We start from the raw sequence: 25,110 nt of genomic DNA, 5'->3' as shown, positions 1-25,110 counted from the left end.
TCTCTTCCACTGGTGACTAGTGGTGAATTCTATTCCAGCAGTAACTGTTGTGGTCTTGGCAGAATGCCGGGAGACAGCCCAGAGGGCAGTGCTGTGGCACCTGGGATGGCCACAAGTGTCTTGGCTCTTAGTCCCAACCCCACCCTATCAGCTGCTGTGCAGTTTCCTGTGATGTCCCCAAACCAATCGGAGTGTCAACGTTACTGTGATTTAAAAAAAAAAAAAAAAAAAAATAAAGAGTGGGTTAGAAAGCCATTCTGTTCTGTCTGCTGCTCCAGGCTGCTCTGGGGTTGGAGCCGGGAGGATGGAAGCAAGCCAGTTAAGAATGCAAGGCTCTGCCCACCAAAGGGTCTGGTTTCAGCCACTCTGCCAGAAGATACAATTGCACTAAAGACCATGAGTGAGTGGACTGAGCGCCAGCTCTGGCCAAGGGGTGGGGACATAACCCAGGACAGGGTTTAACCCCGTGACCTGTACATTTTCTTTCTCACATTCGCACACCACAGATAGTCTACAGAGCCTCAAACAGAGAAAACCTCTTAATCTTCTGAATTCTTTTCCTGGTTTGTTGAGTAGCCAAGGTTTGGGTGGGGCTTTTGTGAATAAAAGGGCTCTACTTCATTTTCCCTCCACCGAGGAACATGGTGAAGCGCGTTGCAATTGTGGGAGCCGGGGTCAGTGGCTTGGCCTCCATCAAGTGCTGCCTGGAGGAGGGACTGGAGCCCACCTGCTTCGAGAGGAGCGATGACCTGGGAGGACTTTGGAGATTCACCGTAAGTAGGGGATTTGCACGCTTTTGTCTGCCTATTGAACAATGACTTGGAAAGACTGGAAAGGTCTGCCGAATGGAGACCCATTCAGGGGGAACTTTGAAATTGTGAATGGTAAAAAGAGACAAGGCAGAGCTCTACACTCTAGTCTAGAGGGGGCGTTCTAGCTGTCTAGGCTGAAGAGGAAGAAATGCCCCCAGAGAAGCCCTCAAAAGTGGAGAAGAAAAAGCAATGTCTGGGGCTGACCAGGAAAGCACAGGGCAGCGGTGCAGGACCAGGTGCTGGGGGGGGGGGGGGTAAATGGGGGAGGGGGATGGGTGTCTGCACAGAACGGAGGTTCCAGAGAAATCTACAGAGAAATGGGGCTGCCTCTAGTTGCACAGTCTCCCGGTCCTGCTTCAGCTGTAACACAGTGACACGGGATTCAATGAAGCAGGAGCTCCATAACGGAGATCCCGCTGCCTGGGCAAAGGTCATCCATACCATGGACTAGCACTACAGGATGTAAGTCTGGAATCTAAGCAGGGTACTAGGGTGGACGAGTCAGTTGTCTGGAAAGCCCTAGTGGGGTTAACAACAATTCTGCTTCGAGTCAATGAAACCCCAAAGCCAAAAAAGAAAGTGTTCTTTGGGCTCCAGCATTCAACCAGGGAAGAGATTTTTGTTGTTTTGTTTTGTTTTAATTCTTCACATCTTCAAGGAGAAACCATTTTTCCATGAAATTTAGGCAAGCTGTCAGGAGCTGGGGAAAGGAACCAGTGTCAGATAGCTTGGCCTCGGATCTTTTGAGAAACATTCCCCATTATAGATGCTAGGAACTTGGAACTGAAACAAACTGTTTTCTAAATCAGAGAGCAAAACTCTAGAGAAAACAACATTGTCTGTTTAGGCACAGTTCTCCAGTGCAAGCAGGCATGGCTCACATGAAAACACATCTGTCTTAAGATGGCTTGGCTACCAGACATGATCTTCACAATGTACAGAAATTTTCCAAAGGGGTCTGATAAAGGAGCTCTGTTAAGTCCGAGAGGATGGTGAACCCTCAAGTGCTAAATTTCTCTTCTGCATTCACATTCATTGCAGGCATTACTAATCAAACAGTTGGCCTTTCTGTAATGACCATCAGTATGTTAGATGAGTACCTCTGATCAGTAGATGTTGAGAACTGGCTTGAAAACAAATGAAACTGTTCCATTAAATTCAGAGGGTTTTTTTTTTTTTTTTTTTTTTTTTTTTGAGGTGACTTTTTTTTTTATTTATTATTTTACATGTTGATCCCAGTTCCCTCTCCCTCCCTCCCTCCCTTTTACCTTCTCTGGCCCCTCACATGCACCCTGACCACCCTCCCCTCCCATCCCCCCACCTAGATGCAGACAGAGAGGACAAGACCAGGTTGCAGAAACACATAAAGACAGCTGACCTGAACAAGGAGGAGCTAACGGGCCCCCAGACTGATAGCTGGGAAGCCAGCATGGGACTGACTCAGGCCCCCTGAATATGGTCTCAGCCAGAAGGACTGAGCAGTCTAAGGGACCTCAGACAGTGGAGCCAGGATGTATCCATGGTGCACAAAAGGACCTTGTGAACACATCCCTCATGGAGGGATAACTGCCTTAACCTAGAGACAGGAGAGAAGTCCTAGTCCCTATTTCAAATGACCTGTCAGATCTGCATGACCCCACCTGGATGGCATTGCCCTACATGTGGAATTGGGGTGGGGGGATGAGAGGGGAGGGTGGTCAGGGTGCATGTGAGGGGGCAGAGAGGGTAAAAGGGAGGGAGGGGGAACTGGGATTGACATGTAAAATAAAAATGTTATAAAGATTATGAATTAATTCCTTGGCCACTACTAAGATCATGATTCTGGTTCTCCTAGCTACCATGGCAGACAAAAGTTGCCATGAAAAGGAAGGGTACCATAGGCTGAGGCAAACATGGATGGAAGTCACTAATTTAAATAAAAAAAGAAAGAGCATAACTTGAGCATAACTTCTGATTGCCACTCGAGTGGACAGAGAACATGTATATGGAACACCTTTGTCACAGTGAGTCTCTCTGGTGGCTGAGGGGAAGGAGTGGCTCACACCAGTAGCACTGTTGATTGATGGTCTCACTTAAAAAACAACAGCTGGGGTTGGAACTCAGTTGCTAGATGACAGGACACATGAAGTCCTAAGTTTAGTCCCACGAAACCAGCAGAGTAGTGCATGCCTGTGATTTCAACATTCAGGAGATAAAGGTAGGAAGATTGGAAGGAAGATCATCTTCAGCTACATAGTAAGGGGCCAGCCTGGGCTACTTGTCACCCTGTCTTCCAAAACAGTAAAATAGTAGAAGGAAAAGAATTTGAGGGATTGCCTTGCCACTAACAATAAAATTGTTTTTACAGAACTTGACTGTAGGAAGGGAGAAGTAGTCTTTGAGTAAAACCACCTGAGTATTGCCTAGAGGAAATTAACAGTGCTAGCTAACACACACCCTATAACAGATTTTGGGGCTTAATCACCATCCAAAGGATACCTTCCTGTTGGTATATCAAGATCTTCACATACATCCTTTCATTTATTCAGCAGTTATTGATAGCATACAGAGCACTTTCCATATATTTTTATTCTCAATAAGGGAAAAGGTGAAGTTTAAAAATAGATCATTCTTGTGAATCACTGAGGAATTATTCCTCAGCTGTTGCTTCCTTGGGCTTGGTTAACTTGATTCTTTTTAAAAGGAATTTTCATGTATTAGTTTGAGTGCACATGTCTGACAGTCAGGGCATATCTTTGTGGAACCGCCTTGTCACCAAGCTTGTGTGGTGCCATCTCACTGGCCCCTACAACCTTCTTTAACAGTCTTCATTCTAAAACTTCAGTAGCCTTGATGGTTTTCATTTCATTCACATACTCTTTATTATACTTAATACCATTTATTGAATTTCTGTTATCCATATTGGAGTCCACTAGACAAACCTCTCCCCTCACTAAGATTATATTCTTGGACTACAACAGATTTCCTCAAAGATTTCTATAGCTCTTCTACACAGACCCAAGAGCTGGTCCCTGTCCTTCACTGAGAGTGACTGTCACCAGGAAGCAGTATGGGAAATGATGAAGCATTCTCTCACTGCTACATCTCAGTTATTAGGACTATTATTACCATCATTTTTATTCTTATGATATAATTAAAGTTTAATTAAAATTTTTAATACATAATATAAAATCAAGGTACATTGTATAGAATTCTCAAAGAAGTAATAAAATATCATTACAAAAGAACTTTTATATTTTTACTTCATACTTTGTGGGGTTTTCCTCGTTTCTATTGTACTTTAAGTATTTCACACAATAAGTTTCAATCATATTTACCACTCTCCCTCAACTCCTTCCAGATCTACTCCCCCTGCCCCACCCTTATGTCCTCCTTTTTTTTAACAATCAAGTCCAATTTGTGCTGTCCATACACTATTGAATGTGTGACATTTTAATGTACTGTGGTTAACCTACTTTCTTTTCCATGTTGGGACTTTAATGGCTTGAGCTAGAGTGGGATCTGTACATGTTATCACAACACCTATGAGTTGATAAATGGAACTGCCTTTTTGTGTCTTGAAAACACTACCCCTGGCTTTACAATATCTCCACCCTTCCTTCCACAATGATCCCTGAGAACTGGACAGAGGTGTGATATGGGTGTACAATTGAGGGGTGAGCATTCTTCAGTCTCCAAGACTAGTTCTTGGCTCTATAAAGTGTAAGATATGAGTTTCATCTTGTAGAGCTGGACTTGAACCAATCAGAAAGTAGTAGTTACCACCATGAATTTTGTGCCACTATTGCAAGACAGTGAGCATATGTTGCTAGTCTAGTCGTTATTGTAGCTCACAGGGTTCACAATTGGGTAAGATTAACGATTTCCCCTGCAGTAGCATGCATAGACCCTTCTAGCCCTCTGAAAGCTAGCCTGCATGAATGAAGCTTCTGGGCCAATACCAGATTGATTTCTCCATGTTCTGTGACTTAAGTATGTGGTGCCTTCATCAATCAGGTCTTACTATCAAGCTCTGGATGAGAAATAAGAGTACTAGCACTGCCCTGTAATGTTTGTGAGCCTGTGGGTCCACAAAGGCAAAAAACTTCAGAAGAGATAAGCTACTTCTGGCACTGGGCTTTTTATTTATGCTGTCTAGTAGAGGCATTGTCCCCTCATCGTAGGATAACTCTTGTTATTTGTTTATATGTGCCTATTTTAGGAGGCTTTTGGAGTAGTAGGTTTCCATATGACTTCTTTGAAAGGCCTTTAAAGCTAGCCATCCTCCCTGTATTTCTACCTCTATCTTTTCTACACACTCATCACCCCAATTTAACCCATCTTGTTCTATTATTCCCCTTTAACTCCTTATACCATTGCACTCTATACCCCCTCTCTTGAAAACCATACCACCATGGTCCCTACTAATTTTATGACCTTTATGGATATTCCAAATGAAATACATATTTTTGAAGACTAAAAGCCAATATCCAAAAATGAGAGGGGAAAAATGTGCCATGTGTCTTTCTGAGTTTGGGTTACCTCACTCAGAATAAGCATTTCCAGCTCCATGCACTTACCTGCGAACACCACCTTTTGTTTCAGAGATGAATTCCATTCTGTAAATGTATCACATTTTGTTTTCTATTCGTCAGCTGATCAACATCTTGTCCACTTCCACTTCCTGGCTATTATGACCAGATCATCAGTGAATGTAGATCACTGGAATCCTTTGGGTCCAGGCCCAAGACTGGGACAGCTGGGTAATGTGGTGAATCTATTTCTAGCTTTTTGAGGAACCTCCACATTGATTCCCATAGTTTCTGCACCAGTGTGCATTGCCTCTTTTCACCATATATGTGCCAACATTTTTTTTGTCATCTGATTTACTTTTGTTTTTAATCTTGGCCATTTTGATTGGGGTAAGATGAAATCTCAAAGTTGTTTAAATTTTCATCCCTGAGGCCTAAGGATGTTGACCATTTTTTAAAACGTTTCTCAGGTATTTATATTCACCCTTTTGTGAATTCACTGTTTAGTTCCATGCCCCATTTTTTTGTCTTCTTATTATATTTGTATTATTTAAAGCAACTTTTAGATTTAAATATTTTGATCATATTTTCCCTTCCCCCAAGTCCTTCTAGACCCTCCCCCCTCCCTACCCACCCCATTTTAACTTCTTTCTCAAAATAAGGCAGAAAAGACCTTTGACCCACAGCACTTCTGCTGCCAGCAGCTCCCCTAAGCTGTCCCCCTGATATCACAGCTAATAGTTAACTTGAATGAGAAGCTTAGCAGCACAGTTTCAAATAGTTTGTCCCTACCATTTCCATTTAGCCCAGGGCGGGGGTGCATTCCACTGTCCCTCCATAGAGGTGGGGAAACTGAGAGGGAGAGAGGTTAAGGAAAGTCCAAAGATCACCCAGAAAAAAAAAAAAACACGAAGAGCTCACGTGTGGACCTAGGCAGTCTGCCCCTGTGCTATGGAGACTTACCGTGCAGTTCTAGTTTGTTTCACAGTTCAAAGGTCAGGCAAACCCTGAGATGTACAGGGTCCCACCAAACACCACAATCCCATTGCGCAGCAGAGCCAACGTGGACCAGAAGCCCCAAACCATCCCATTCATTCTCTTAACTTGTCCCTTTCTCCAAAGCCGCTCTCCCCATGATCACTTTCATGAGAACCAAACTGTTCCCCTAAATGGCCCCCATCATTAGCCGAGGCACCCAAGACGGTCGGCAGCTGGCAGGGAGGGGTTGTCTGAAGACAAATCCAGAAGGTCTGGGAACCATTGGGGCAGATTGGGGAGTCACTGAAGCAAACTCTGGTCTAGGACTCATAAATAGCATCGGGTGGTAATATGGACCCATGTTGATTACATATGTGCTCAATACTGAAGCCTTGGTGTTTATACAGGAGAAACAATTGGTAGGAGAAAAGAGAGAAGGGAGCAGAGTTCCCCGTGGATTCTACCCTAAGGGCAAAGCCATCTCTCTGCAGCTAACATCTGTGGTACATTATTTCACAACAGGCTTCAGTGTTTCCTGGAAGCTCCCCTCTGTTTCCAAGAATTTTCTAAGTTTTACAAAATAGAGGGCTTCTCCACTCCCACTCACTGGCAATAAGAGTTTATGAAATACAGGGTAGCTTGGCCTATTTAGTTCAGTGGACCCTCATTACTCCCTGACATGTAAACATGCCATTAAAATGCTGTAACTTTGGGAGATAGTTTTATATAAATCTTCATGGTATCTCTCTCTCTCTTTCTCTTTCTCTCTCTCTCTCTCTCTCTCTCTCTCTCTCTGTGTGTGTGTGTGTGTGTGTGTGTGTGTGTGTGTGTGTGTGTGTATGTGTGAGATTCATCTTTACTAAAAATTGTCTGTACTAGCATTAATATAGTTGTGAAGATCCTGGAAGCCAGAGAAACTTGTGAGAATTTGGATGTCTACAACCATTTTTTTCTTTTCTTCTGACAACGCAGCTTCTTTTCTGGGCAGTTTGTTCTTACTCAGCAGGACTTTAACTCTTCATAGCTACATTCTTATTCCTGGAGCTCAGAGATCACCGCCATTTGGAGTAAATCAAGCCAGCTTTATATTTAGTGCCCATGCTCACCGGACCTTCCTAAACTCTTGCTATCCACACACAGCTAGGAAGTACTTCCGATATAGCTGGCATGTGTAAAGAACTAAATTTTCAGTTCACTTACTTTTAATTCTAAATTCGATTAGTTCTGGTAGAATTTCTCAGCCTATTATATCAACTTAGCTATATGGATCCAGTTTCCTCTTCTCCATAGCCCAACTCTCCCTCGCCTCTCTCATTCATTTTTCCCCTTCATAAAAACAATTTTTTTCTCCTAAATGGTCTCATCAATTCTCAGGAAACATGGGATCTCAGAGTATCAGGGCAACTGGCAGAGATAATACTAAAAATATTTAACAGATAGATAGATAGATAGATAGATAGATAGATAGATAGATAGATATAAAGAGAGAGATCATTTTTGAAACTTAATATGGAAAAATAATGCAAAACATTTCATTAATAATTTTAGGTTAGTTACATGCTGAAATAATATTCATGCGTTTTAATTAGATAAAGGATATTTTTAAGAAACTTCACTTGTCTTTTAAAGTATGACTACTCAACAGAAGTTGTAAATATAGCTTCTATCACATTCCTATTAGGTAGTGCTCTTGCAAAGCCTTGTTACTCAAATGTGGTCCATGGCACAGCAGCGCATCCTATGAATATGCTTGTCTAGAAACTCAGACTCTCAGGCTTACCCAGAAACAGGGTCTACATATGAAGAGATCTCATAGCAACCTTTGTTCTAAAGTAATGCAGAGAGCAGTACTGTCAAAACTTAGAATAATTGGGTTTTCTTAATTTACACTGTTGGCTTTCAAAGCATAAGAAAATGAAAGTGAAAATTGTGCAAAATATAATTTATATTGAGTTAGGGATTATAAAATTAATTTCAATAAATGCCATTAAACATAACAATTACAAAAATGATGTATTTTTTATTTGAAAGGTACACATACAGTATCACTACTACACTTGGAACTTTTAGCTGAAGAAAATATTTCGGTGAAGTAAAAGTTCTGCACCGTAAACAACTACAGGCAGGCAAGCTTGGACTATATGATGCTACATTGATGTCTAAAAGTGTTTTGTTTTGTTTTGTTTTGTTTGTGGCAGTAAGGATAGAACCCAGGGCCTTAAAAATGATCAACAAATACTCTCACACTGATATACCCCAACCCAATATCCGAGGTTTTTGTTATGACAATTAAGATAACTTCTTGCTTATCAATGTACCTAGTTTGGATTCCATGGATAATAATAATAAAGTAAATGTAGATGATTCCTAAGTATTGCTTAGTAGCATTCTAAATAGAGAAACAAAGGTCACGAAGGTATGTTGACTGAAATGGAAGATGTTAAACCATGTCAGTTCAAAGTATTCTATTTTAAAACTGCTGTCCAATATGAAGCAAAGGGTGTTACAGTTTTAAAATGTAATTACATCACTCTCCCCTTCTCTCTCCTTTCTCCAGCCCTCCCCATGTCCTCCCTCATTCCCTCTCAAATTGATAGCTTTTTATTATCACTGCTACATATATACATATGTATATGTGTGTGTATATATATACACACATATACATATATAACCTGTAATGTCCATTTAGTGTGGCTTACCACTTTGTATTGTATAGTCCATTAAGGGCCTTATCCCTGGGAGAGGCTAATTCTTTCTCTCTCAACAGTCATCCGTGGCCTGTAGTTCTTTATCTGGGGTGGGACACCCTGAGATTTCCCCCTTCTGCATTAGCAGATCTACTGATATTATTATTCAAGTCTTGTTTTAGGCAACTAAAGTAAAGTTGTCAGATGTGGGTGGGATCACATTCCAGGTTACAATCAACTCATATAAATTGATATAGACCAATACTGCTAATTTAAACCAGTAATGTTTGCTTTTAATCATATTTAACTATATTCTCTATGATTGCTGTACATTTTGTTTATACCTAGATTCATATGCTTTCTGGGAACAGAGTGAGCCTATCTATATGCAAGGTTTATGCTCACATTTCCACTTGCTCATAAAAATAACTTTCTGTAAAAAGAAAGTGTGTGTGTATGATTACAAATAGTGTTATAACACTAAGGACTTTCTCTTTGAAATTGACAGTCCTCCATAATACCACCCACAAGACAAAGGCAACATATAGTCAAAGATTACTAAAACATATCCCTCAGTCTTGCAAGAATTATGTGCAATATTACTGTTACTAATTACTGGAGTCCAAATTGAGGGAGGAAATTGGTTAGGGTCATGCACAAGGTTGTCCAGTCTTGAAACTCTGATCCTTCATCTTCCTAACTCAAATTGTTCTCACAGTCCTATGGGATTTGCCTTATTGCCATCTCAAACATGCCAACTCTCTCAGTCCCAACTGCTATTATCTCTAACCAGGTCCTCATTAACAATCAAGAAGATTTGTGTCTTAGTTTTTACCTGGATTCTTTCTATGTCATCTGCATACCCTATAATCTCTAATACATCTTTAGTAGAGTTTAATATGAATCATTTTATGTTGCCATGAACTTCCTATAAAATTCTAAAAGCCATAGTTTTTATGCAAAGCCTTCATAATTCAAATTATGCTCCTCCATATCATTCTAAGAGTAATTCATGAAGTACCTAGCAATTCTTCTTTATCCAAGCCTATGTCCAGGCTTTTGCCTGTGTGTTTATATATTCGCCTGTATTTTGCTGCAATGCTGCACTGGATGAGTTCCTCCCAGATTTATTTGGTTCCATATCATGACTGAAATAGTGATATGGTCAAGCAGTTTACACTGGGGTCCAATGTTCATCATTTCTCAAATGCAAATCCTATTTTAAAAGTGACTGGTAGCATATATTATCTTGTTTAGTTTCAACTCAACCAATGTTTGAGATTTCAAAAATGTTAACAACCATTGAGTGTGTATGTACAAGCATGCATGCTCATTGAGTGTGCACTGTTTACACAGGAATATGTTGAAGAAGGAAGAGCCAGTCTTTACCAGTCTGTGGTTTCTAACAGTAGCAGGGAGATGTCTTGTTACTCAGATTTTCCATTCCCAGAAGACTACCCAAACTTTGTGCCAAATTCTCTGTTCCTGGAATATCTCAAACTGTATGCAAGCCGGTTCAACCTTCTGAAATGTATTCAGTTCAAGGTAAGATATGAACATCAATTATCAGTCAGGAAGTTGTCTTTGACTTGTCTCCTATTACCCCTCTGTAGCATAGCCCTGAGCTCTGAGGATGAGCTAGTGAACTGGTATGGGTAATGAGGCTTTTGCACAAGACAGAATGTAAAAATGTAGAATCCCAAAGACATTTTGAGTAATATAAAGCAAACAATAACATCTGTAGGAAAGACTTAAGAAATTCAACTTCTCTGAGTGTTTAAAAATAAGACAGCAAAGCCTTTTGGCTAGTGAACAATTTTTACTTTGACGTTTGACTTGTATTAATTTTTTTAAAAAAAAAATCTTGGGATTGGAAGTAGAGTATTTAGCTAGCATGCCACATACGAAGACCTGGATTTGCTCCCCAGTACACAATCAATAAATCAGAACTTTATACTCATTTTCATATGTCTAGTCAATGAAAAACAATAAGTTATTTGTACCTTGGAATACTCCCAAATAACTCAGGCCATAGGTTACCATCAGTTTCTTGGTATGGGTAAACTTCAGTAGTATTTTGTCTAAGACAACTGTGATCAAATTTTTATTTTCAATGATGTATAATTGTTGATTCTGTTAAAGAAATGTCTCTATGAGAAACAAGTTTGCACAATAGAAAGAATAATTTTCAAGCCTCATCAGAAGCATGGGTTATAAGACTGGGCCTTGGAATAGAGTGCTTACCTAGCATGTCACATTTGAAGACCTGGGCTTGATCCACACATCACAATCAATGAATTAAAACTTGATACTCATTTGCATACATGAGTTCAATAAAAACAAAAAATAGATTGTTTGCCAGTGAGAATTTGAGCAAATTACTCAATGTTTTTGGTTTTCACCTTTTCAAACTTGAAAGCTATCTAATAATACATCATGTTGGATTTGATAGCCTATGACTCTAGGGTTCTGTTCATTATTATGCTTGGTCTCTCTATTCCAGGCCTTTTGAAATGTCCACTCGTGTATCAGCAGCTCTGAAACAAACTTGACAGCTGCTAATCATGTCTGTGATTCTTTTCAGACCAAAGTCTGCAGTGTAGCAAAGCGCCCAGATTTTTCTATCTCTGGACAGTGGGAAGTCGTCACTCTCCATGATGGGAAGCAAAGCTCAGCTACATTTGACGCCGTCATGGTCTGCACTGGTTTTCTAACTAACCCTCACTTGCCCCTGGATTCCTTTCCAGGTACAGAAGTTCCTATCAATTACCTTGAATTGTCTCAAGGGACCCATCCTCATATGTGGTTGGTCCCAGGATGAATTTTTATGGCTCTTCCATTAGATAGTTAAAATCGTGATGTAGCATTTTTTTCCAAGAAGAACTTTTCCTAGCCAGACAATTTTTGGCTTTCAAACAAATTATGAGTGCAGATGAGACTAGCAGATAACATACTAAGCAGGTTTCTGCTTCACTGGGGTTCTGTGTTCCTCCTTACATGACAGGCAGTACTTAGTCTTCAGAAATGTGGGGTGCTTACACAACTTGTTCACCCCAGCAGCTGCTGCTCACTGCTAAATTTGTGTTTAAAGGACACAAAGGGCAGTCTTGGAATAATGGAATGAGAGACTTGATTTGTGCTTGCTTGCTTGCTTGCTTGCTTGCTTGCTTGCTTGCCTCCCTCAGAGTGGGCAAATGAGAGCTTCCTGGCACTGGAACAATAGTCGAAAGGAAAATCAGTCTTCCCATACAAGTTAAGACATTGTCAGGTCTCAGTTCCTTTACTTAGCTTTTGCAGCCATAATTCATGTTACTCTGTGCCAAATTTCAGTTCTGTATGAACTCAGGGAAACAGAAAATTCAATGGCTTGAAAGTTTATTTCACCTCCAGTAAGCTTTCAAAAGTTAGACAAGGAAAATTTCCTCCAGTTCATCTTGACATGACCTGAAGTGATTCCATGATCCATCTTACACTGTCACACTTACTTCCAGTGAGCCCCAGATCTACCCCAGAGCTCACTCAGCTCAGGTCAGATTAGGATAAGTAGAACCTGAAAACTACCCTACAATAGAATTGAACCAAGGTAGACTTCTTCCCAACACAGGAAGCTTCCCTGAGCAATCCAAGCCTAGGCCAGTGAGATGGCTTTCTGTGCATATGTGATGTCACCCAAGTGCACGCATGGATACAGGCACACACACACACACAGATCTCCAAGCTTCTACTTGAACACATTCAGCCCTCAAGGAGAAATAACATTTGACATTCTTGTCTGCAGATTAAAGCCTTGAAAACCCAGCCAACCACTTACATCTCTCTAAAGGATCTCCCAGTATAGGATTACTCTCAAGTATCCAGGAAGCTCCATAGTATAAAAGGAGGGGGAGCCATGTACTCAGTACTCACAATACATTACACTAAGTGCTTTTAACACAGAAGTGAATACAACATGTAACTAGTACGAAAGACATGAATAGAATTTTTACTGGTTTGATATAGGAATCACAACATACATAAGACCCAGAGTAATATGAGTGCCCCAAACTCAGAGATTTCTGTGGTTCTGGATCTGATCTGGGAGCTGTATCAGGTTGGACTAGAACAGACTATGAATGCTTGCAAGCCACTGTGTTCAGTTTGAACTGGATGAGCTGCCAATCTGAAAGGCACAAGCTAAGCCCCATGGCTTACCACATAATAGTTTTCTCTCTTCCCTCACCTTTTGAAGCCTCTGAGAGTGGGGAGTTGATGGTAAATTGAGAAAGTCAGATTACTTAGCCTAAATACATGTATCACAAATCAAGTGAAGAGGGCTACACACAGGCTACAGCCCTTGGTATCATCCTCACCAGGCACTACCAATTTGAAACCCCTGACTCCATGACTTTTCAAGGGGGCTCTGAGCTCTAAGACTCTGATTCTGATTTTAAATGGAGACTTCCCAGCTCTGCCATCTCCTCCCTGCTTTGGAGTGGTTGTGAACCATGACAAAAATTTAAATTCAGTGAAAATGTCCAAAATATTTATCACAGGTTCTGAATGCTCCAAATAGGGAAAGGAGTTCTCAAGAGTCTTTGTTAAAAAAAAAATATGAGTATCACAACTAGAATTAGTGTGCCATTTCCCCAAAATAACTATTTTTATTTCTTTAGTTATATTTATTCTGGCATTTGTTTACATAGCCATATTTACCTACCGTAAATTCTTATGCTGTCTTCCTGTGAGGTGAGAGGGGAAGGTATTAATAATTGGAGACTCATATAGTCTCATATTTGTCCATGTGTATCCCAAACAGGCTGAGTCAGGGATATTCTATACTAACATATGGATCTAGAGACAACACTATGGTCCATCTTGGCTTTTTCCAGTTGTCCTTTCCTGGAAGGTCTCTGAAGTGTATGGAATTTCTGAACTGAGTTATTACTTAAACATGGTCAAAAACTATACCAAATACTAAATTATCTTAATTGTGGTTAAGTTTTGACCAGGATTCATTCTAGAGTGTGAATGATTCTGTGTGCACTACAGAGACACCTGGTCTTAAGATAGCCACTTCCTGCGATCACGTTTGTACTGAGAGCCTAGATGTCTTATCATTGTTCTACAATGATAAGCCAGGGTTTCTGATGATCAGGTACTACTTCTGATTGTGTAATTCAGCCTTGAGAGGATTTTCTAAAAGCTTTCTGTTTGCATTGGATGTCTCAATGGGATTTGACACCAACTGCCTGAGCTATCTATGAGCCCAGGAGACATTGTCCTGATGTCATACAAACAACTCTTTTTTTTTTTTTTTTTTTTTTTTCTGAGCCAACTCTGACTCAGCAAACTCAGCCTGAACTGTGTACTGTCAGCAAACTCTCCATTTTATGAGAACCTTTGTGAATGGGGACCATGTTTCATTGGTTTTACCACCCCCCCATATCATTTAGAACAATGCCTGTTCTATGGGGTACATATTCATGGTCCCCAGAAAGTTGGATGAATTAAATCAGTGATTAACTTCTCTGCTCTTGCTCCTGTTTATAAAAAGCTACACAACTAGAACACCACCCTCCCGTGGACATCATCTTCCATGGTGTGGTAACAAGGCCTCACACTCTTGTGCGCTATGTCTTATGCCACAGTGTTTCAGCTTAATGCTTAATCATTTAGTAAGTAAAATGAGAGCACTATCTAATGAGATAATTAACCCCTTTGCCTGTAATCACATAAGTGATTAATTAAATAGTTGTCAGATAACATTTTATAAAATTGTATATCCATATTCCAGGTTTTCTCTAAAAAGAGTACCCAGCCTAAATCATCTTTCAGGGTATTATCAAGGGGAAAATATGTATGCTTATTTTACTGATTTTGTAAGTTCTGTATGTGCTTTTGTTTTCTCTATAGGTATAAAAAATTTTAAAGGACAGTATTTCCACAGCCGACAGTATAAACATCCGGACATATTTAAGGACAAGCGAGTCCTTGTGGTTGGAATGGGAAATTCTGGCACAGATATTGCAGTGGAGGCCAGCCACTTAGCAAAAAAGGTAACCTTGATGTTACCTAATGAAAGAAACCTTCATGTTAACGTGTATGCCTCAGCCAAATGGTGCTTGACATTATGACAAATGTCGAAAGACAAAGAATGCCCAACAGAAAACTTTCTTTTTCTTTTCTTTTCTTTTTTTTTTTTTTTTTTTTTTTTTTTTTGAGATAGGGTCTTACTATGTCACCCTAGCTAGCTAAAAACTCAACATGTAGATCAGGCTCACCTTGAATTTGTAATAATCCTCCTGCTTCTGTCTCCTGCCTAGAATTATGGGCTTAAGCCACCAGATGCAGCTAACAATAGATTTTTGGAACTTGCTGTATAGATGATGATGACCTTGAACTCCTATTCTCCTCGTCCCTCAAGTTCTGTAATTTTAGACATGTACTATCAGGCCCAGCTAAGTGCTTTTGCTAAGGATCACATACTCTACTGTGAATCCCATTTGCCACCTTTCCTCCAAAACTAACCTCTCTAACATTTAATTGTGTCACTTTTCTTATCTTCCAACCAGAGCTACAGTACACATGTTTCTTCACTCAGTCCCATGAGTCCTTCAATCCTGGCAACACTTTCTTACTAACAGTTCTTATTTTTAGTCATTGCTCTGCCGGGCCCCTACCATCTCATGCTGAGCCTGGATCCTTGTCTCCTAACAAAACTGGAGAGACAATTCATATTTATCTGGATTCCTCATTACCAAATACTGTACTAGATGCTACTTGGTCCATGATTGCAATCACCAAGACAAGCCACTGAGATGGATACTGCTCATACCCCTGATTACAGACCACTAAACCAGGAATGAGAGAAATAGCAAGCCTAAAGTCCTGCCACTACCTCAAATCCAAACACAAGCCTCAGTAACTCAAAGTTCATGACTTAGGAAACTCTGCTCTTCATCTTGACAGCCCCACCCCACAGTCCACTCTCCCACTCTTAACAAACCATGCAGACTCCAAACTACCAACAAATGAATCCTCTGAAAAGCCACTATGCTACTTTGCTTTCTGATGATCAAAAGCAATTTTAGGGGAGAAAGGGTTATTTGACTTATGCTTCCTGGTCACAGTCCCTCAGCACAGGCAGTCAAGGCAGAAACCATAGAAGCACACTGCTTGCTTACTGCCTTGCTCTGGCTCATGCTCAACTAGATTTCTTATACAACCTAGGCCCACCTGTCCAGGGATAAGGCTGCTTCCCGCAATGGGCTGGGACCTCCCACATTGATCCTAGATCAAGACAGTCTTTCACAGACATGGCCACAGGCTATTCTGATTGAGGCAGTTCTTCATTTGAAGTTCCATCTTCCCAGGTGCCTCTAGGTTGTGTCAAGTTGACAATAAAAACCAACCTGCACATATCTGCCTTCACTTACATTCTCAGTTTGGAAACCTAGTAACTCCCCTTTCCTGATAAATCGTAGATGTACTATCCCTGCATCCTAGAGGGGAAAAAAAAAGGACCTATCTCATTGTTACCTAATGAAAACTTCATCATAATATATCTCAGTCAAACTGTTTGAAGTTACGATAAATGTCATCATAGTGGAGAACACTCCATATTCTGGTTCAAATCTGCCATTTACATTCTTATTGAAGGACTGATTTTGACCTTTCCACTTCCTTGACTTTATTTCCTCTTTGCCACACCAGCCCCTCCTGCTGCAGTGATCTTTCTCTTAGATTGTAAAATACATTTTCCTTTTATACAAAGTGAGTTTTCCCTACTCAGGATGTGCCAAGCACTGTACAGGACCCAACCTGACAAAATCAAGATCCACTCTCTTGGAGAATAAATCTGTAGGGGAAACAGATGCCAAATAAATAAATGAAAACCTCATAAAGAAAGAACATTGAGGGCATGTAACTTTGAGATCATCCCCCCCCCCCCCCGCCGCCGCACCATGTTAATTTAGACAAAGGAATGAGTGGATGGTTAATTCACTAAAACATTAGTTAACTGATTTAAAGAGACTTAGCAATTTGGAGACATTGTCCTGAAGAAAAAGAAAGGAACTCCTGAAAGCAAAACTTAGAAGGAGTTGGACCACTATGATCTCCACCTGTGGTAACATTGAATCTATTTCTCCAATTATCTGGAAATTCTGGTGGTCAAAAACCATGCTTTGATCAAAAAGATGACCTCCCCCTTGTTTTCCAGCAGAATTGGTGTCTACTATTCTATACCATGACAAAGAGGCAGCATCAGTCAGTGAAAATAGCTCATATCAGAACCTCTGATGGGCCTGAGGCTCTTATCACATTTCCAGGGCTGTGTCCACTGGTCCATGATGTTATAAAGTTAAACAAAAATAACAACATTGGCTGTGGTCTACTGGTCTACCTGCATCACTTAGTTGGAAGAAAATGCAATATGTTCAGTCTGTTTGTATCAGCAATCACCAGATTGGGACAGCCAAATGTTTTGCTTTCTGAACAGTTATCCAGAAAATTACTTACTGTGTAGATATCAAAACACTATTTGCTTAGCTTAATCAGCTAGCTGATAAATAAAAATGACCAAACAACCAATATGACTGAGAAAGAAAGACAGATGACGAGAAAGGAGGGAAGGGAGGAGGAAGGGAAGAAGGGAGGGAGGGGAAGAAAACAAACACCCAAATTAATACTCTAATCTCTTGGACTGCCAGTCAAGCTAGTACTTGTATTGATATCACCTTTGTAGACAAGTTCCAATCCCTGCCCTGTTCTTATTGCTGACACCTCCAGTGAGTACATGAAATTACAACCAAATGTCTGTTGCTTTCTCAAATGAGATTTAAAGCTTCCTGTAAGTTGCTATTGTCTCTCAAGCCTTACAAACAATGAGTATTCGATAATACACCCTGTGGTGTTTTAATACGCTGAATATTGAAACTATTAGAAGAACCAAGACTATCTTGTCAGGTGTGAATCTTCACAGTAACAGATGTATTCGTATTATCAATCTTCATCCCCCTGAGACTATTTGGTTGATTCTAGGTGTTCCTCAGCACCACCGGAGGAGCATGGGTGATCAGCCGAGTCTTTGATTCAGGTTACCCATGGGACATGATATTCATGACACGATTTCAGAACATGTTCAGAAATTTACTCCCAACTCCAATTGTGAGTTGGTTGATATCAAAAAAGATGAACAGCTGGTTCAACCATGTGAATTATGGCGTGGCTCCAGAAGACAGGTAAGTATATCTGACAGAGGGTACTAGGAAGAGGGAATGTTGACTTTTCCAATAGCAGTGAGAAGGCTGAATGCTAAAAACTACTTCATACAAGTTTCCTCAATAAACAGAGGAGAAGTAGATTGGGGAGTGGAAGCAGAAGGGGTGAAGGGGAAGGACTGTGAGGAGAGAAGGGAGGGGAAACTGCAGCTGGGACGTAAAATAAATAAAAAATAACTTAAACACATTTTAAAACACTATATATGTATATACACATACATATAGAAATGTGATAACAATTAGTGAAAAAAAAAAGGCCATAGATTTGAAGGAAAGTGGGATGCATATGTGAGTGTTTGGAGTGAAGAAAGGGAAGGGAGAAATGTTGTAATTATAATCTCAAAAACATGGCATAACGAAAACCTTCACTGACAGATTTCTAGAATTCATTTCTGTCATATAACAGAGACATGACGCCACTGGGCTGTAATTCCCAATCCTCCTCACTCCACCTGCTGGCAATGTTCTATTCTCTGCTTGAACAAGTTTATTTTAGATACTTCATATAAGTGGTAACATGTAGTGCTTACCCTTCTCTGACTGGCTTATTGGAGAATTTCCTTATGATTACAGAAAAATAATACTCCATTGTATGCATAAATAACATTTTCTTTATTTAGTAACTTTTTCTTAGAAATTTGGGTTATTGCCAGGACATGGTTAATGTGAGTAATGCTACAATAAACAAAAAGGTACTAAAAAAAAAAAAGTTTACTCACTAATAGGAGTGAACTAGCATATGCTCACTAGGGAAGTTTCTGTATTCCACTTTGCCAACAACTCCTTCAGGTAAGTATTATTATATTCTCTCTATTACTGTGGGAAAACTTAAACAGAAAACTCTGATCACTTGCTGTAGCTCATTTAGTAAGAGGTTTCCTCGAATCCAGCAAACAGAAGATAATAAAACAGTCTGATTTGACAAAAACAACTTGGATTGTTTCATTTGTGGGGATGAGGACTGAATCTAACAGTCACCCTAAGGCATCTCTGTAGTAACAGTGCCTTCTTGCCTTAGTGACCATTTTTATTTCAGTAACCTTTAATTAAAACCTGTAGCTTAACCCATTATCAAGAACAAAATGTCACTTTGTCATTCATTAAGTTTATACTTGTATTAGGGTTCTCTAGAGGAACAGAACCAATAGATATTTTTTCGTTCATTTGTATTTATGGAGATTTATTTGAGTGGCTTACAGGCTGTGGTCCAGCTAGTCCAACAACAGCTATCTACTGGTGGAAACCCAAAAGTACAGAAGTTATTTAGTTTACAAAGTTTAATGTCTCAACTGGACTTGAGTATACATCCGAATTCCAAAGAAGTAGACTCTAGCTCTAGTGAAGGAGTGGACTTGCCAGACAGAACAAGGGCAAGCAGGCTGAGTAAGACTTCTTTCTCCCTGTCTTTATATAGGCAGCCACAAGAAGGTGTTGCCTGGATTTGAAATGGGTCTTCAGACCTCAAGTAATCCAACTAACTAAAAATCCCTCTCAAGTGTCCCCAGCATCTTGGGTTTTTAGCTAATTCCAGATGTAGACAAGGTGACAACCAAGAATAACCATCATCACAACAATTCAAACTCATTGCTGGGGACACCGCAAACCCTCTCTGGTCTCCTTCAGCTTTCATTCTGGACCAATATGGATGGGTGACTCAAGACCACAATGGTGATAGGCAGAGAATGTCTCTGTTTGCTTCCCTCTTGCCATTTCTCTTTATTGTCTTCACATCTTTCCTTATTTCCCTCTTCTACCTCTAGACCTCTCTAGGGCTCTAGCTCTTTCTGCCAAAGCTTTTGATCTGGAAGAAGTTTTATCTAACCCAGCTGGTGGCTAACAAGACTGCAGAAATACAATTCCTTCTCTCTTTGATATAGTCAGTCCTTTTCCATTTCCAAAATTCCCACACACAACTTTTCATATGCTTTTTCACTCTACCCAGTGTCAGTATCTGTTCTTTTCAGATGAACAGAGGAATCCCCTAAGGACTATTTGACTTGTCCAAGCTCTGTTAAGTACACACACTATAAAAGAAACTACACTCACCACCTCCTACTCTCCTACTGTTTCCATTCTGTGAATTCAGCACAATCCATAAACACGTTCAACTCATAGCAAAGCAACTCAACAAAAATATTTTTCTCTGTTGGGAAAGGAGTGTATAAGAAAAAGATGATGTTGTTTGTGTCCCCTTGGCATATGATGGTGATTTTCTTACACAATTGTCCTCTAGGAGGGGAAATTAAAGAGATGGGCAGAAGTCCTTGCCAGATAGGGGCTTCCAAGTTTACCTTGTGGTCCTTCAGCATTCTGCTGTCTCTAGAATGATAGCAGTAGCTGAATGCTGAAAAATCAACAAGAGGCTGAAGAAGGCTCTGGCCACCTCCTCAGCTTTCAAAGTCTAGTGAGTGGTAAACACAATTCTTAACCCTTGGATATGGTCCCTCCCCTCCAAAGATTGGCAGCAGCTCTGGTCTAGCCAAGAGGAGAGTAAAGAGGGTTGAATTGTTGACCTGCAGATCTCTCTGCTCATGTTTTTGTTTAGGACCCAGCTGAGAGAGCCCGTGCTAAATGATGAGCTCCCAGGTCGTATCATCACTGGGAAAGTGTTGATCAAGCCAAGTATCAAGGAGGTCAAGGAAAACTCTGTCATGTTTAACAACAGTCCAAAGGAAGAGCCTATTGACATCATCGTCTTTGCCACTGGATACACCTTTGCTTTTCCCTTCCTCGACGAATCTATAGTGAAAGTTGAGGATGGCCAGGCATCACTGTACAAGTACATCTTCCCTGCTCATCTGCCAAAACCAACTTTGGCTGTGATTGGCCTCATCAAACCCCTGGGCTCCATGATACCCACAGGAGAAACCCAAGCTCGATGGGTTGTTCAGGTGCTAAAAGGTAACTGTATGAGGAATAGCTAGGCACATTTATTAAGTTGTTTGCTATGTGAACTTTAATACTGGAAATTAAAAATGAAATCCATCCAATGAGAATTATTCTGGCATAGTAATTTATGTCACCACAGTACAAATGATAAATCAGGGATTAAAAAAGACATGTGCCTACCTATTATTTTGACTGAATCCACTGGTTCAATAAAAATGAAAGGTTCAGTCAATTAAATTACATCATTGGATCAAACCAGGTTTGAGGTTCTGTCACATTAAGTAGTTAGTGAGTTGGCCAAACATTCATCTTGTCAGTCAGCAGTATTGATGGCCAGGAACACACCACCAGGCAGCTCAGGCAGCTGATACTTTTGCAGAAGGACAGGTAAGTAGGTTGAATACCAGAAAGATGAAAGGTAAGCAATGAGAAAGCAACTATATCCCTCAGTCAAAACATAAAGCAAAAGTTAAATTGCTCTGTCATGTGTTTACTTTATAGGTACAACTACAGTACCACCACCAAGTGTCATGATGACAGAAGTTAATGAAAGGAAGAAAAACAAGCATAATGGGTGAGTGAACTGGTGGATGTCCTTTATGAATGACAGTGTAGTTGGTGAAAGAGTTAAGTGGCAATGAGCTTTACACTGCAAAGAGAGGTGTTTCAGACTGAATAAAAGTGGAGAGAGGAGGCAAAAAGGATAAACTGAGGCATCTTTAAATTTCCAGAATCATCTACTATCCTAGTACACATCTAGACCTAGTGTAAGGAAGCCTCTCATACCAGACACATTATCTCACACCTTATCCACAATCAGCAGGCAAAACATATGTTTCCTGGAAATATCTGTTCATTCAAGAGATCTCTACTGGCTTTATTATTTTCATACAAGTTGTTACTCTAAAGCAAGAGTCAGTTGACCTTGCCTTTTGAGACAGACACACTGACCTAGTTTTTCATTTTCATTTTCAAAAAGTGTTGAAGATAAAAATTTTGCAATTTTGTTAGGTAAAATGTAAACCAAGGTGACTGTACATTGTCAATGGCTACCTTTGTGTTACCATAGAGATGCCCTGCAGTAGACATAGTAATAGTCCTGAAGGTGTTAGCATTTCCAGTGGGCCTTCCTCGGAGACAGTTGTTGCTTATGATCTGCTCTTCATGCCCACTCAAGGGCCAAAGGGAATAGAAGGGACATGGACAACAAAGAAGACACCCATGTCCACCATCCACTATGGATCCAAAGCAGCAAAAAATACCTGTTTTACGTCTGCCAAGCAAATCTTTACTTGAAAAATCTAAAGGGTTCTATGGAGGATTTATTTAAGAGGGAAGCATTTCTTAAAACGAACTAGGGTGATAACTCCATTTGTAAGCTTCATTGTGAGCATCAAGACCTGAGTCTGGTCCCCAAAATACACTCAAGAAAAGCCATCTGTGCCAGCAAATGCTTGCAATCCCAGTACTGAGGAGGCTCACTGACTGGCCAGCCTACTACACTTAAGAATTTTCTAAAAAACAAAAACAAAAAACTATGTTTTCAAAAAAGGAGAGGCAGAGAAACAACACCCCAAGTTGTCTTCTTGCCTCTACAAAATATATACGCACACACATGCACATATGTGCCTGCTTATACAGATGCAGCCACACATGAATGAACATTCACATACATACATACACACACTAAGAAATTAGCCAAATTCATTGGTTTATACCTCTAACCTCAGTGCTTGAGAGGTTTTGGCAGGAAGATTGCTGCAAGTCTGAAACCAGGCTGGGATACAAAGTAAATAAAACTCTGGCCAGTTTAAGATTAAGAATAAGGCCTCTTCTTCTTCTTCTTCTTCTTCTTCTTCTTCTTCTTCTTCTTCTTCTTCTTCTTCTTCTTCTTCTTCTTCTTCTTCTTCTTCTTCTTCTTCTTCTTCTTCTTCTTTTTCTTCCTTCTTCTTCTTCTTCTTCTTCTTCTTCTTCTTCTTCTTCTTATTCTTCTTCTTGTTAGTAAGTGGCTTGTCTCAATCATAGATGTTACTCTAGTTTTGTCTATGCATTAATATTCAAAACAATGAAAGCATTATAGATGTTTCTTCTCTAATGTGTAGATTGAGAGTGTGTATGTGTGTGCCTATATCTCCTGCATGCAAAGGCCTTCAGAGGCCACAAGAGAGCATCCAATCCCTGGAACTAGAGTTCTAGGCAGTTATGAGCTCCCATGTGGATGCTGAGAATGAAACTTAGATCCTCTACAAGAGCAGTAAGAACTCTTTACTGTTAATCCATCTCTCCAGCCCTGGTGATTTTTTTCTTTATTCTCAGTCTAGAATATGGTCTTGTCACATTATAGGACATCAGTATAATGTATAAATAACTGGAAATACTAGATAATGTAGAGTCCTCCTGTCACAAAAGTTAGATAGTGAATCTAAGGACAAATATTAGAGGTATGAGAATTTCACTCTGTGGAATTGTGTGGCTCATCATATTATACAAATGAAGAAACAATTGAATTTTAAGAAAGAATGAAGCCAAGTGTGGTAACTTGTGACTGTGATCTCAACACTAGGGAGGTTGAGTCAGGAAGATTGCCAGGAGTAAGAGACAAGCCTGAGTGACAGTTTGAGACCCTGTCCCAAAGAAATAACAAAAGAAATAGGAAGAGACCATTTTAAATGCCCATGGGCATAATGGAAGAATACATCAGGCTGTTCCCAATCTTGTAACAGAGTTTGCTTTGAACAAAGATTCCATTTCCTTGTTATAGGAATATTATCATTGTGATTTTCATTCCTTTTCTTCCCATTCTTTCTATTGGAAAGGTTTGGCTTGTGTTACTGCAAGCCTTTGCAATCAGATTATATAACGTACATCGATGACCTTCTGACCTCTATCAAGGCAAAACCAGATCTGCGGGCCATGCTCCTGACTGACCCACGCCTGGCTCTGACCATCTTCTTTGGCCCATGCACACCTTACCATTTCCGCCTAACTGGTCCAGGAAAATGGGAAGGAGCCAGAAATGCCATCTTGACCCAGTGGGACAGGACACTGAAAGTCACCAAAACTCGAATCGTACAAGAATCCCCATCTTCTTTTGAAACTTTGTTTAAACTCTTTACTTTTCTGGCTTTGCTTGTAGCTATTTTCTTGGTTTTCCTGTAAGCAAAAGATGTAACTGGCCTTCAGAAGCATGGAGTATAATGCTCCAGTCCTTTGATATAACAATTTTGCCTTCATAATCATAAACCATGTCCAGAGAATGAAACCCAAGCACCCCTCCCTGCTTCCCAGCTCACGCCCCTGGTACCCTGGGATTTCTGAGCCTCTAACAGCTCCATTAAGTTTAACTCCAAAAGATAATGTCCAACAATTTTCTTTATTTAAAGAGCTGGAAGGATCCAGGCTCGTTTTTTAGGTAGGAGCTGTCCCAGAGAACTCTCTATGTACTCTGCCCCCCTAAAAACTCTTCTCCTAAATCTTAATGAAAACCCCTACCTCACAGAATATTGATTTGCACTAAAATGGTTCTTTGTGTATTGGTTGACTACAAATAAAATGGAAGAAACTGCTTGTACCAAGTAGTCTTTTGTGAGCTAGAAGAAAAAAGGATGTGGGTGGCTATGAATAAAGTCCCTAAGAAGATGGGTGGGGTGGCAGGGCTGGAGAGATATCTCAGCAGTTAAAAGCTATGGCTGCTCTTTCAGAAGACGTAGATTCAATTCCCAGAACCTACATGGCAGCTCACAACTGTCTATAATTCCAATTTCAGGGGATCTGATGCCTAACATACATGCAGGCAAAACACCTGTGTATAGCAAATATAACTAAGTAATTTTTTTTAAAAAGAAGATGGGTGGATTAATGAGCTAGACAATGAAGGTATAGGCCTCCTCCTCAAAATGTCCTATATCATGATGCTTTACAAGGCAGTGGGTGGTGCTACCTCTTCTTAAGAGTCAACCCATTTCACCAGAAT

General features: G+C 40.2%; 1 protein-coding gene across 2 annotated transcripts; it reads left to right on the top strand.

Annotated features, from left to right (window-relative positions):
* The first annotated feature begins 261 nt into the window (after positions 1-261).
* Positions 262-24,701, top strand: Fmo1 (flavin containing dimethylaniline monoxygenase 1). Of its 2 annotated transcripts, none has more exons than XM_051186117.1 (9): positions 262-400; positions 638-773; positions 10,345-10,533; positions 11,573-11,735; positions 14,881-15,023; positions 18,010-18,209; positions 20,794-21,149; positions 21,639-21,711; positions 23,954-24,701. In XM_051186117.1, exons 2-9 carry the CDS (start codon positions 642-644, stop codon positions 24,294-24,296), a joined length of 1,599 nt encoding a protein of 532 aa, XP_051042074.1. In that variant the 5' UTR covers positions 262-400; positions 638-641; the 3' UTR covers positions 24,297-24,701. The 2 variants fall into 2 exon arrangements, with proteins under 2 accessions (XP_051042074.1, XP_051042073.1); XM_051186116.1 differs by having other exon boundaries at positions 302-400; positions 507-773.
* The last annotated feature ends 409 nt before the right edge of the window (positions 24,702-25,110 follow it).

This window comes from Phodopus roborovskii, unplaced genomic scaffold, assembly GCF_943737965.1.
Source record: "Phodopus roborovskii unplaced genomic scaffold, PHOROB, whole genome shotgun sequence".
In the NCBI taxonomy this organism is placed as follows: domain Eukaryota; kingdom Metazoa; phylum Chordata; class Mammalia; order Rodentia; family Cricetidae; genus Phodopus; species Phodopus roborovskii.
This window is presented reverse-complemented; position numbering and strand designations above follow the sequence as displayed.

Coding starts and splice junctions, on each gene's coding strand:
- Fmo1 (XM_051186117.1), top strand. CDS start 642: ATGGTGAAGCGCGTTGCAATTGTGGGAGCCGGGGTCAGTGGCTTGGCC. Junction 774..10,344: donor GAGGACTTTGGAGATTCACC/GTAAGTAGGGGA, acceptor CTGTTTACACAG/GAATATGTTGAAGAAGGAAG. Junction 10,534..11,572: donor TGAAATGTATTCAGTTCAAG/GTAAGATATGAA, acceptor GATTCTTTTCAG/ACCAAAGTCTGCAGTGTAGC.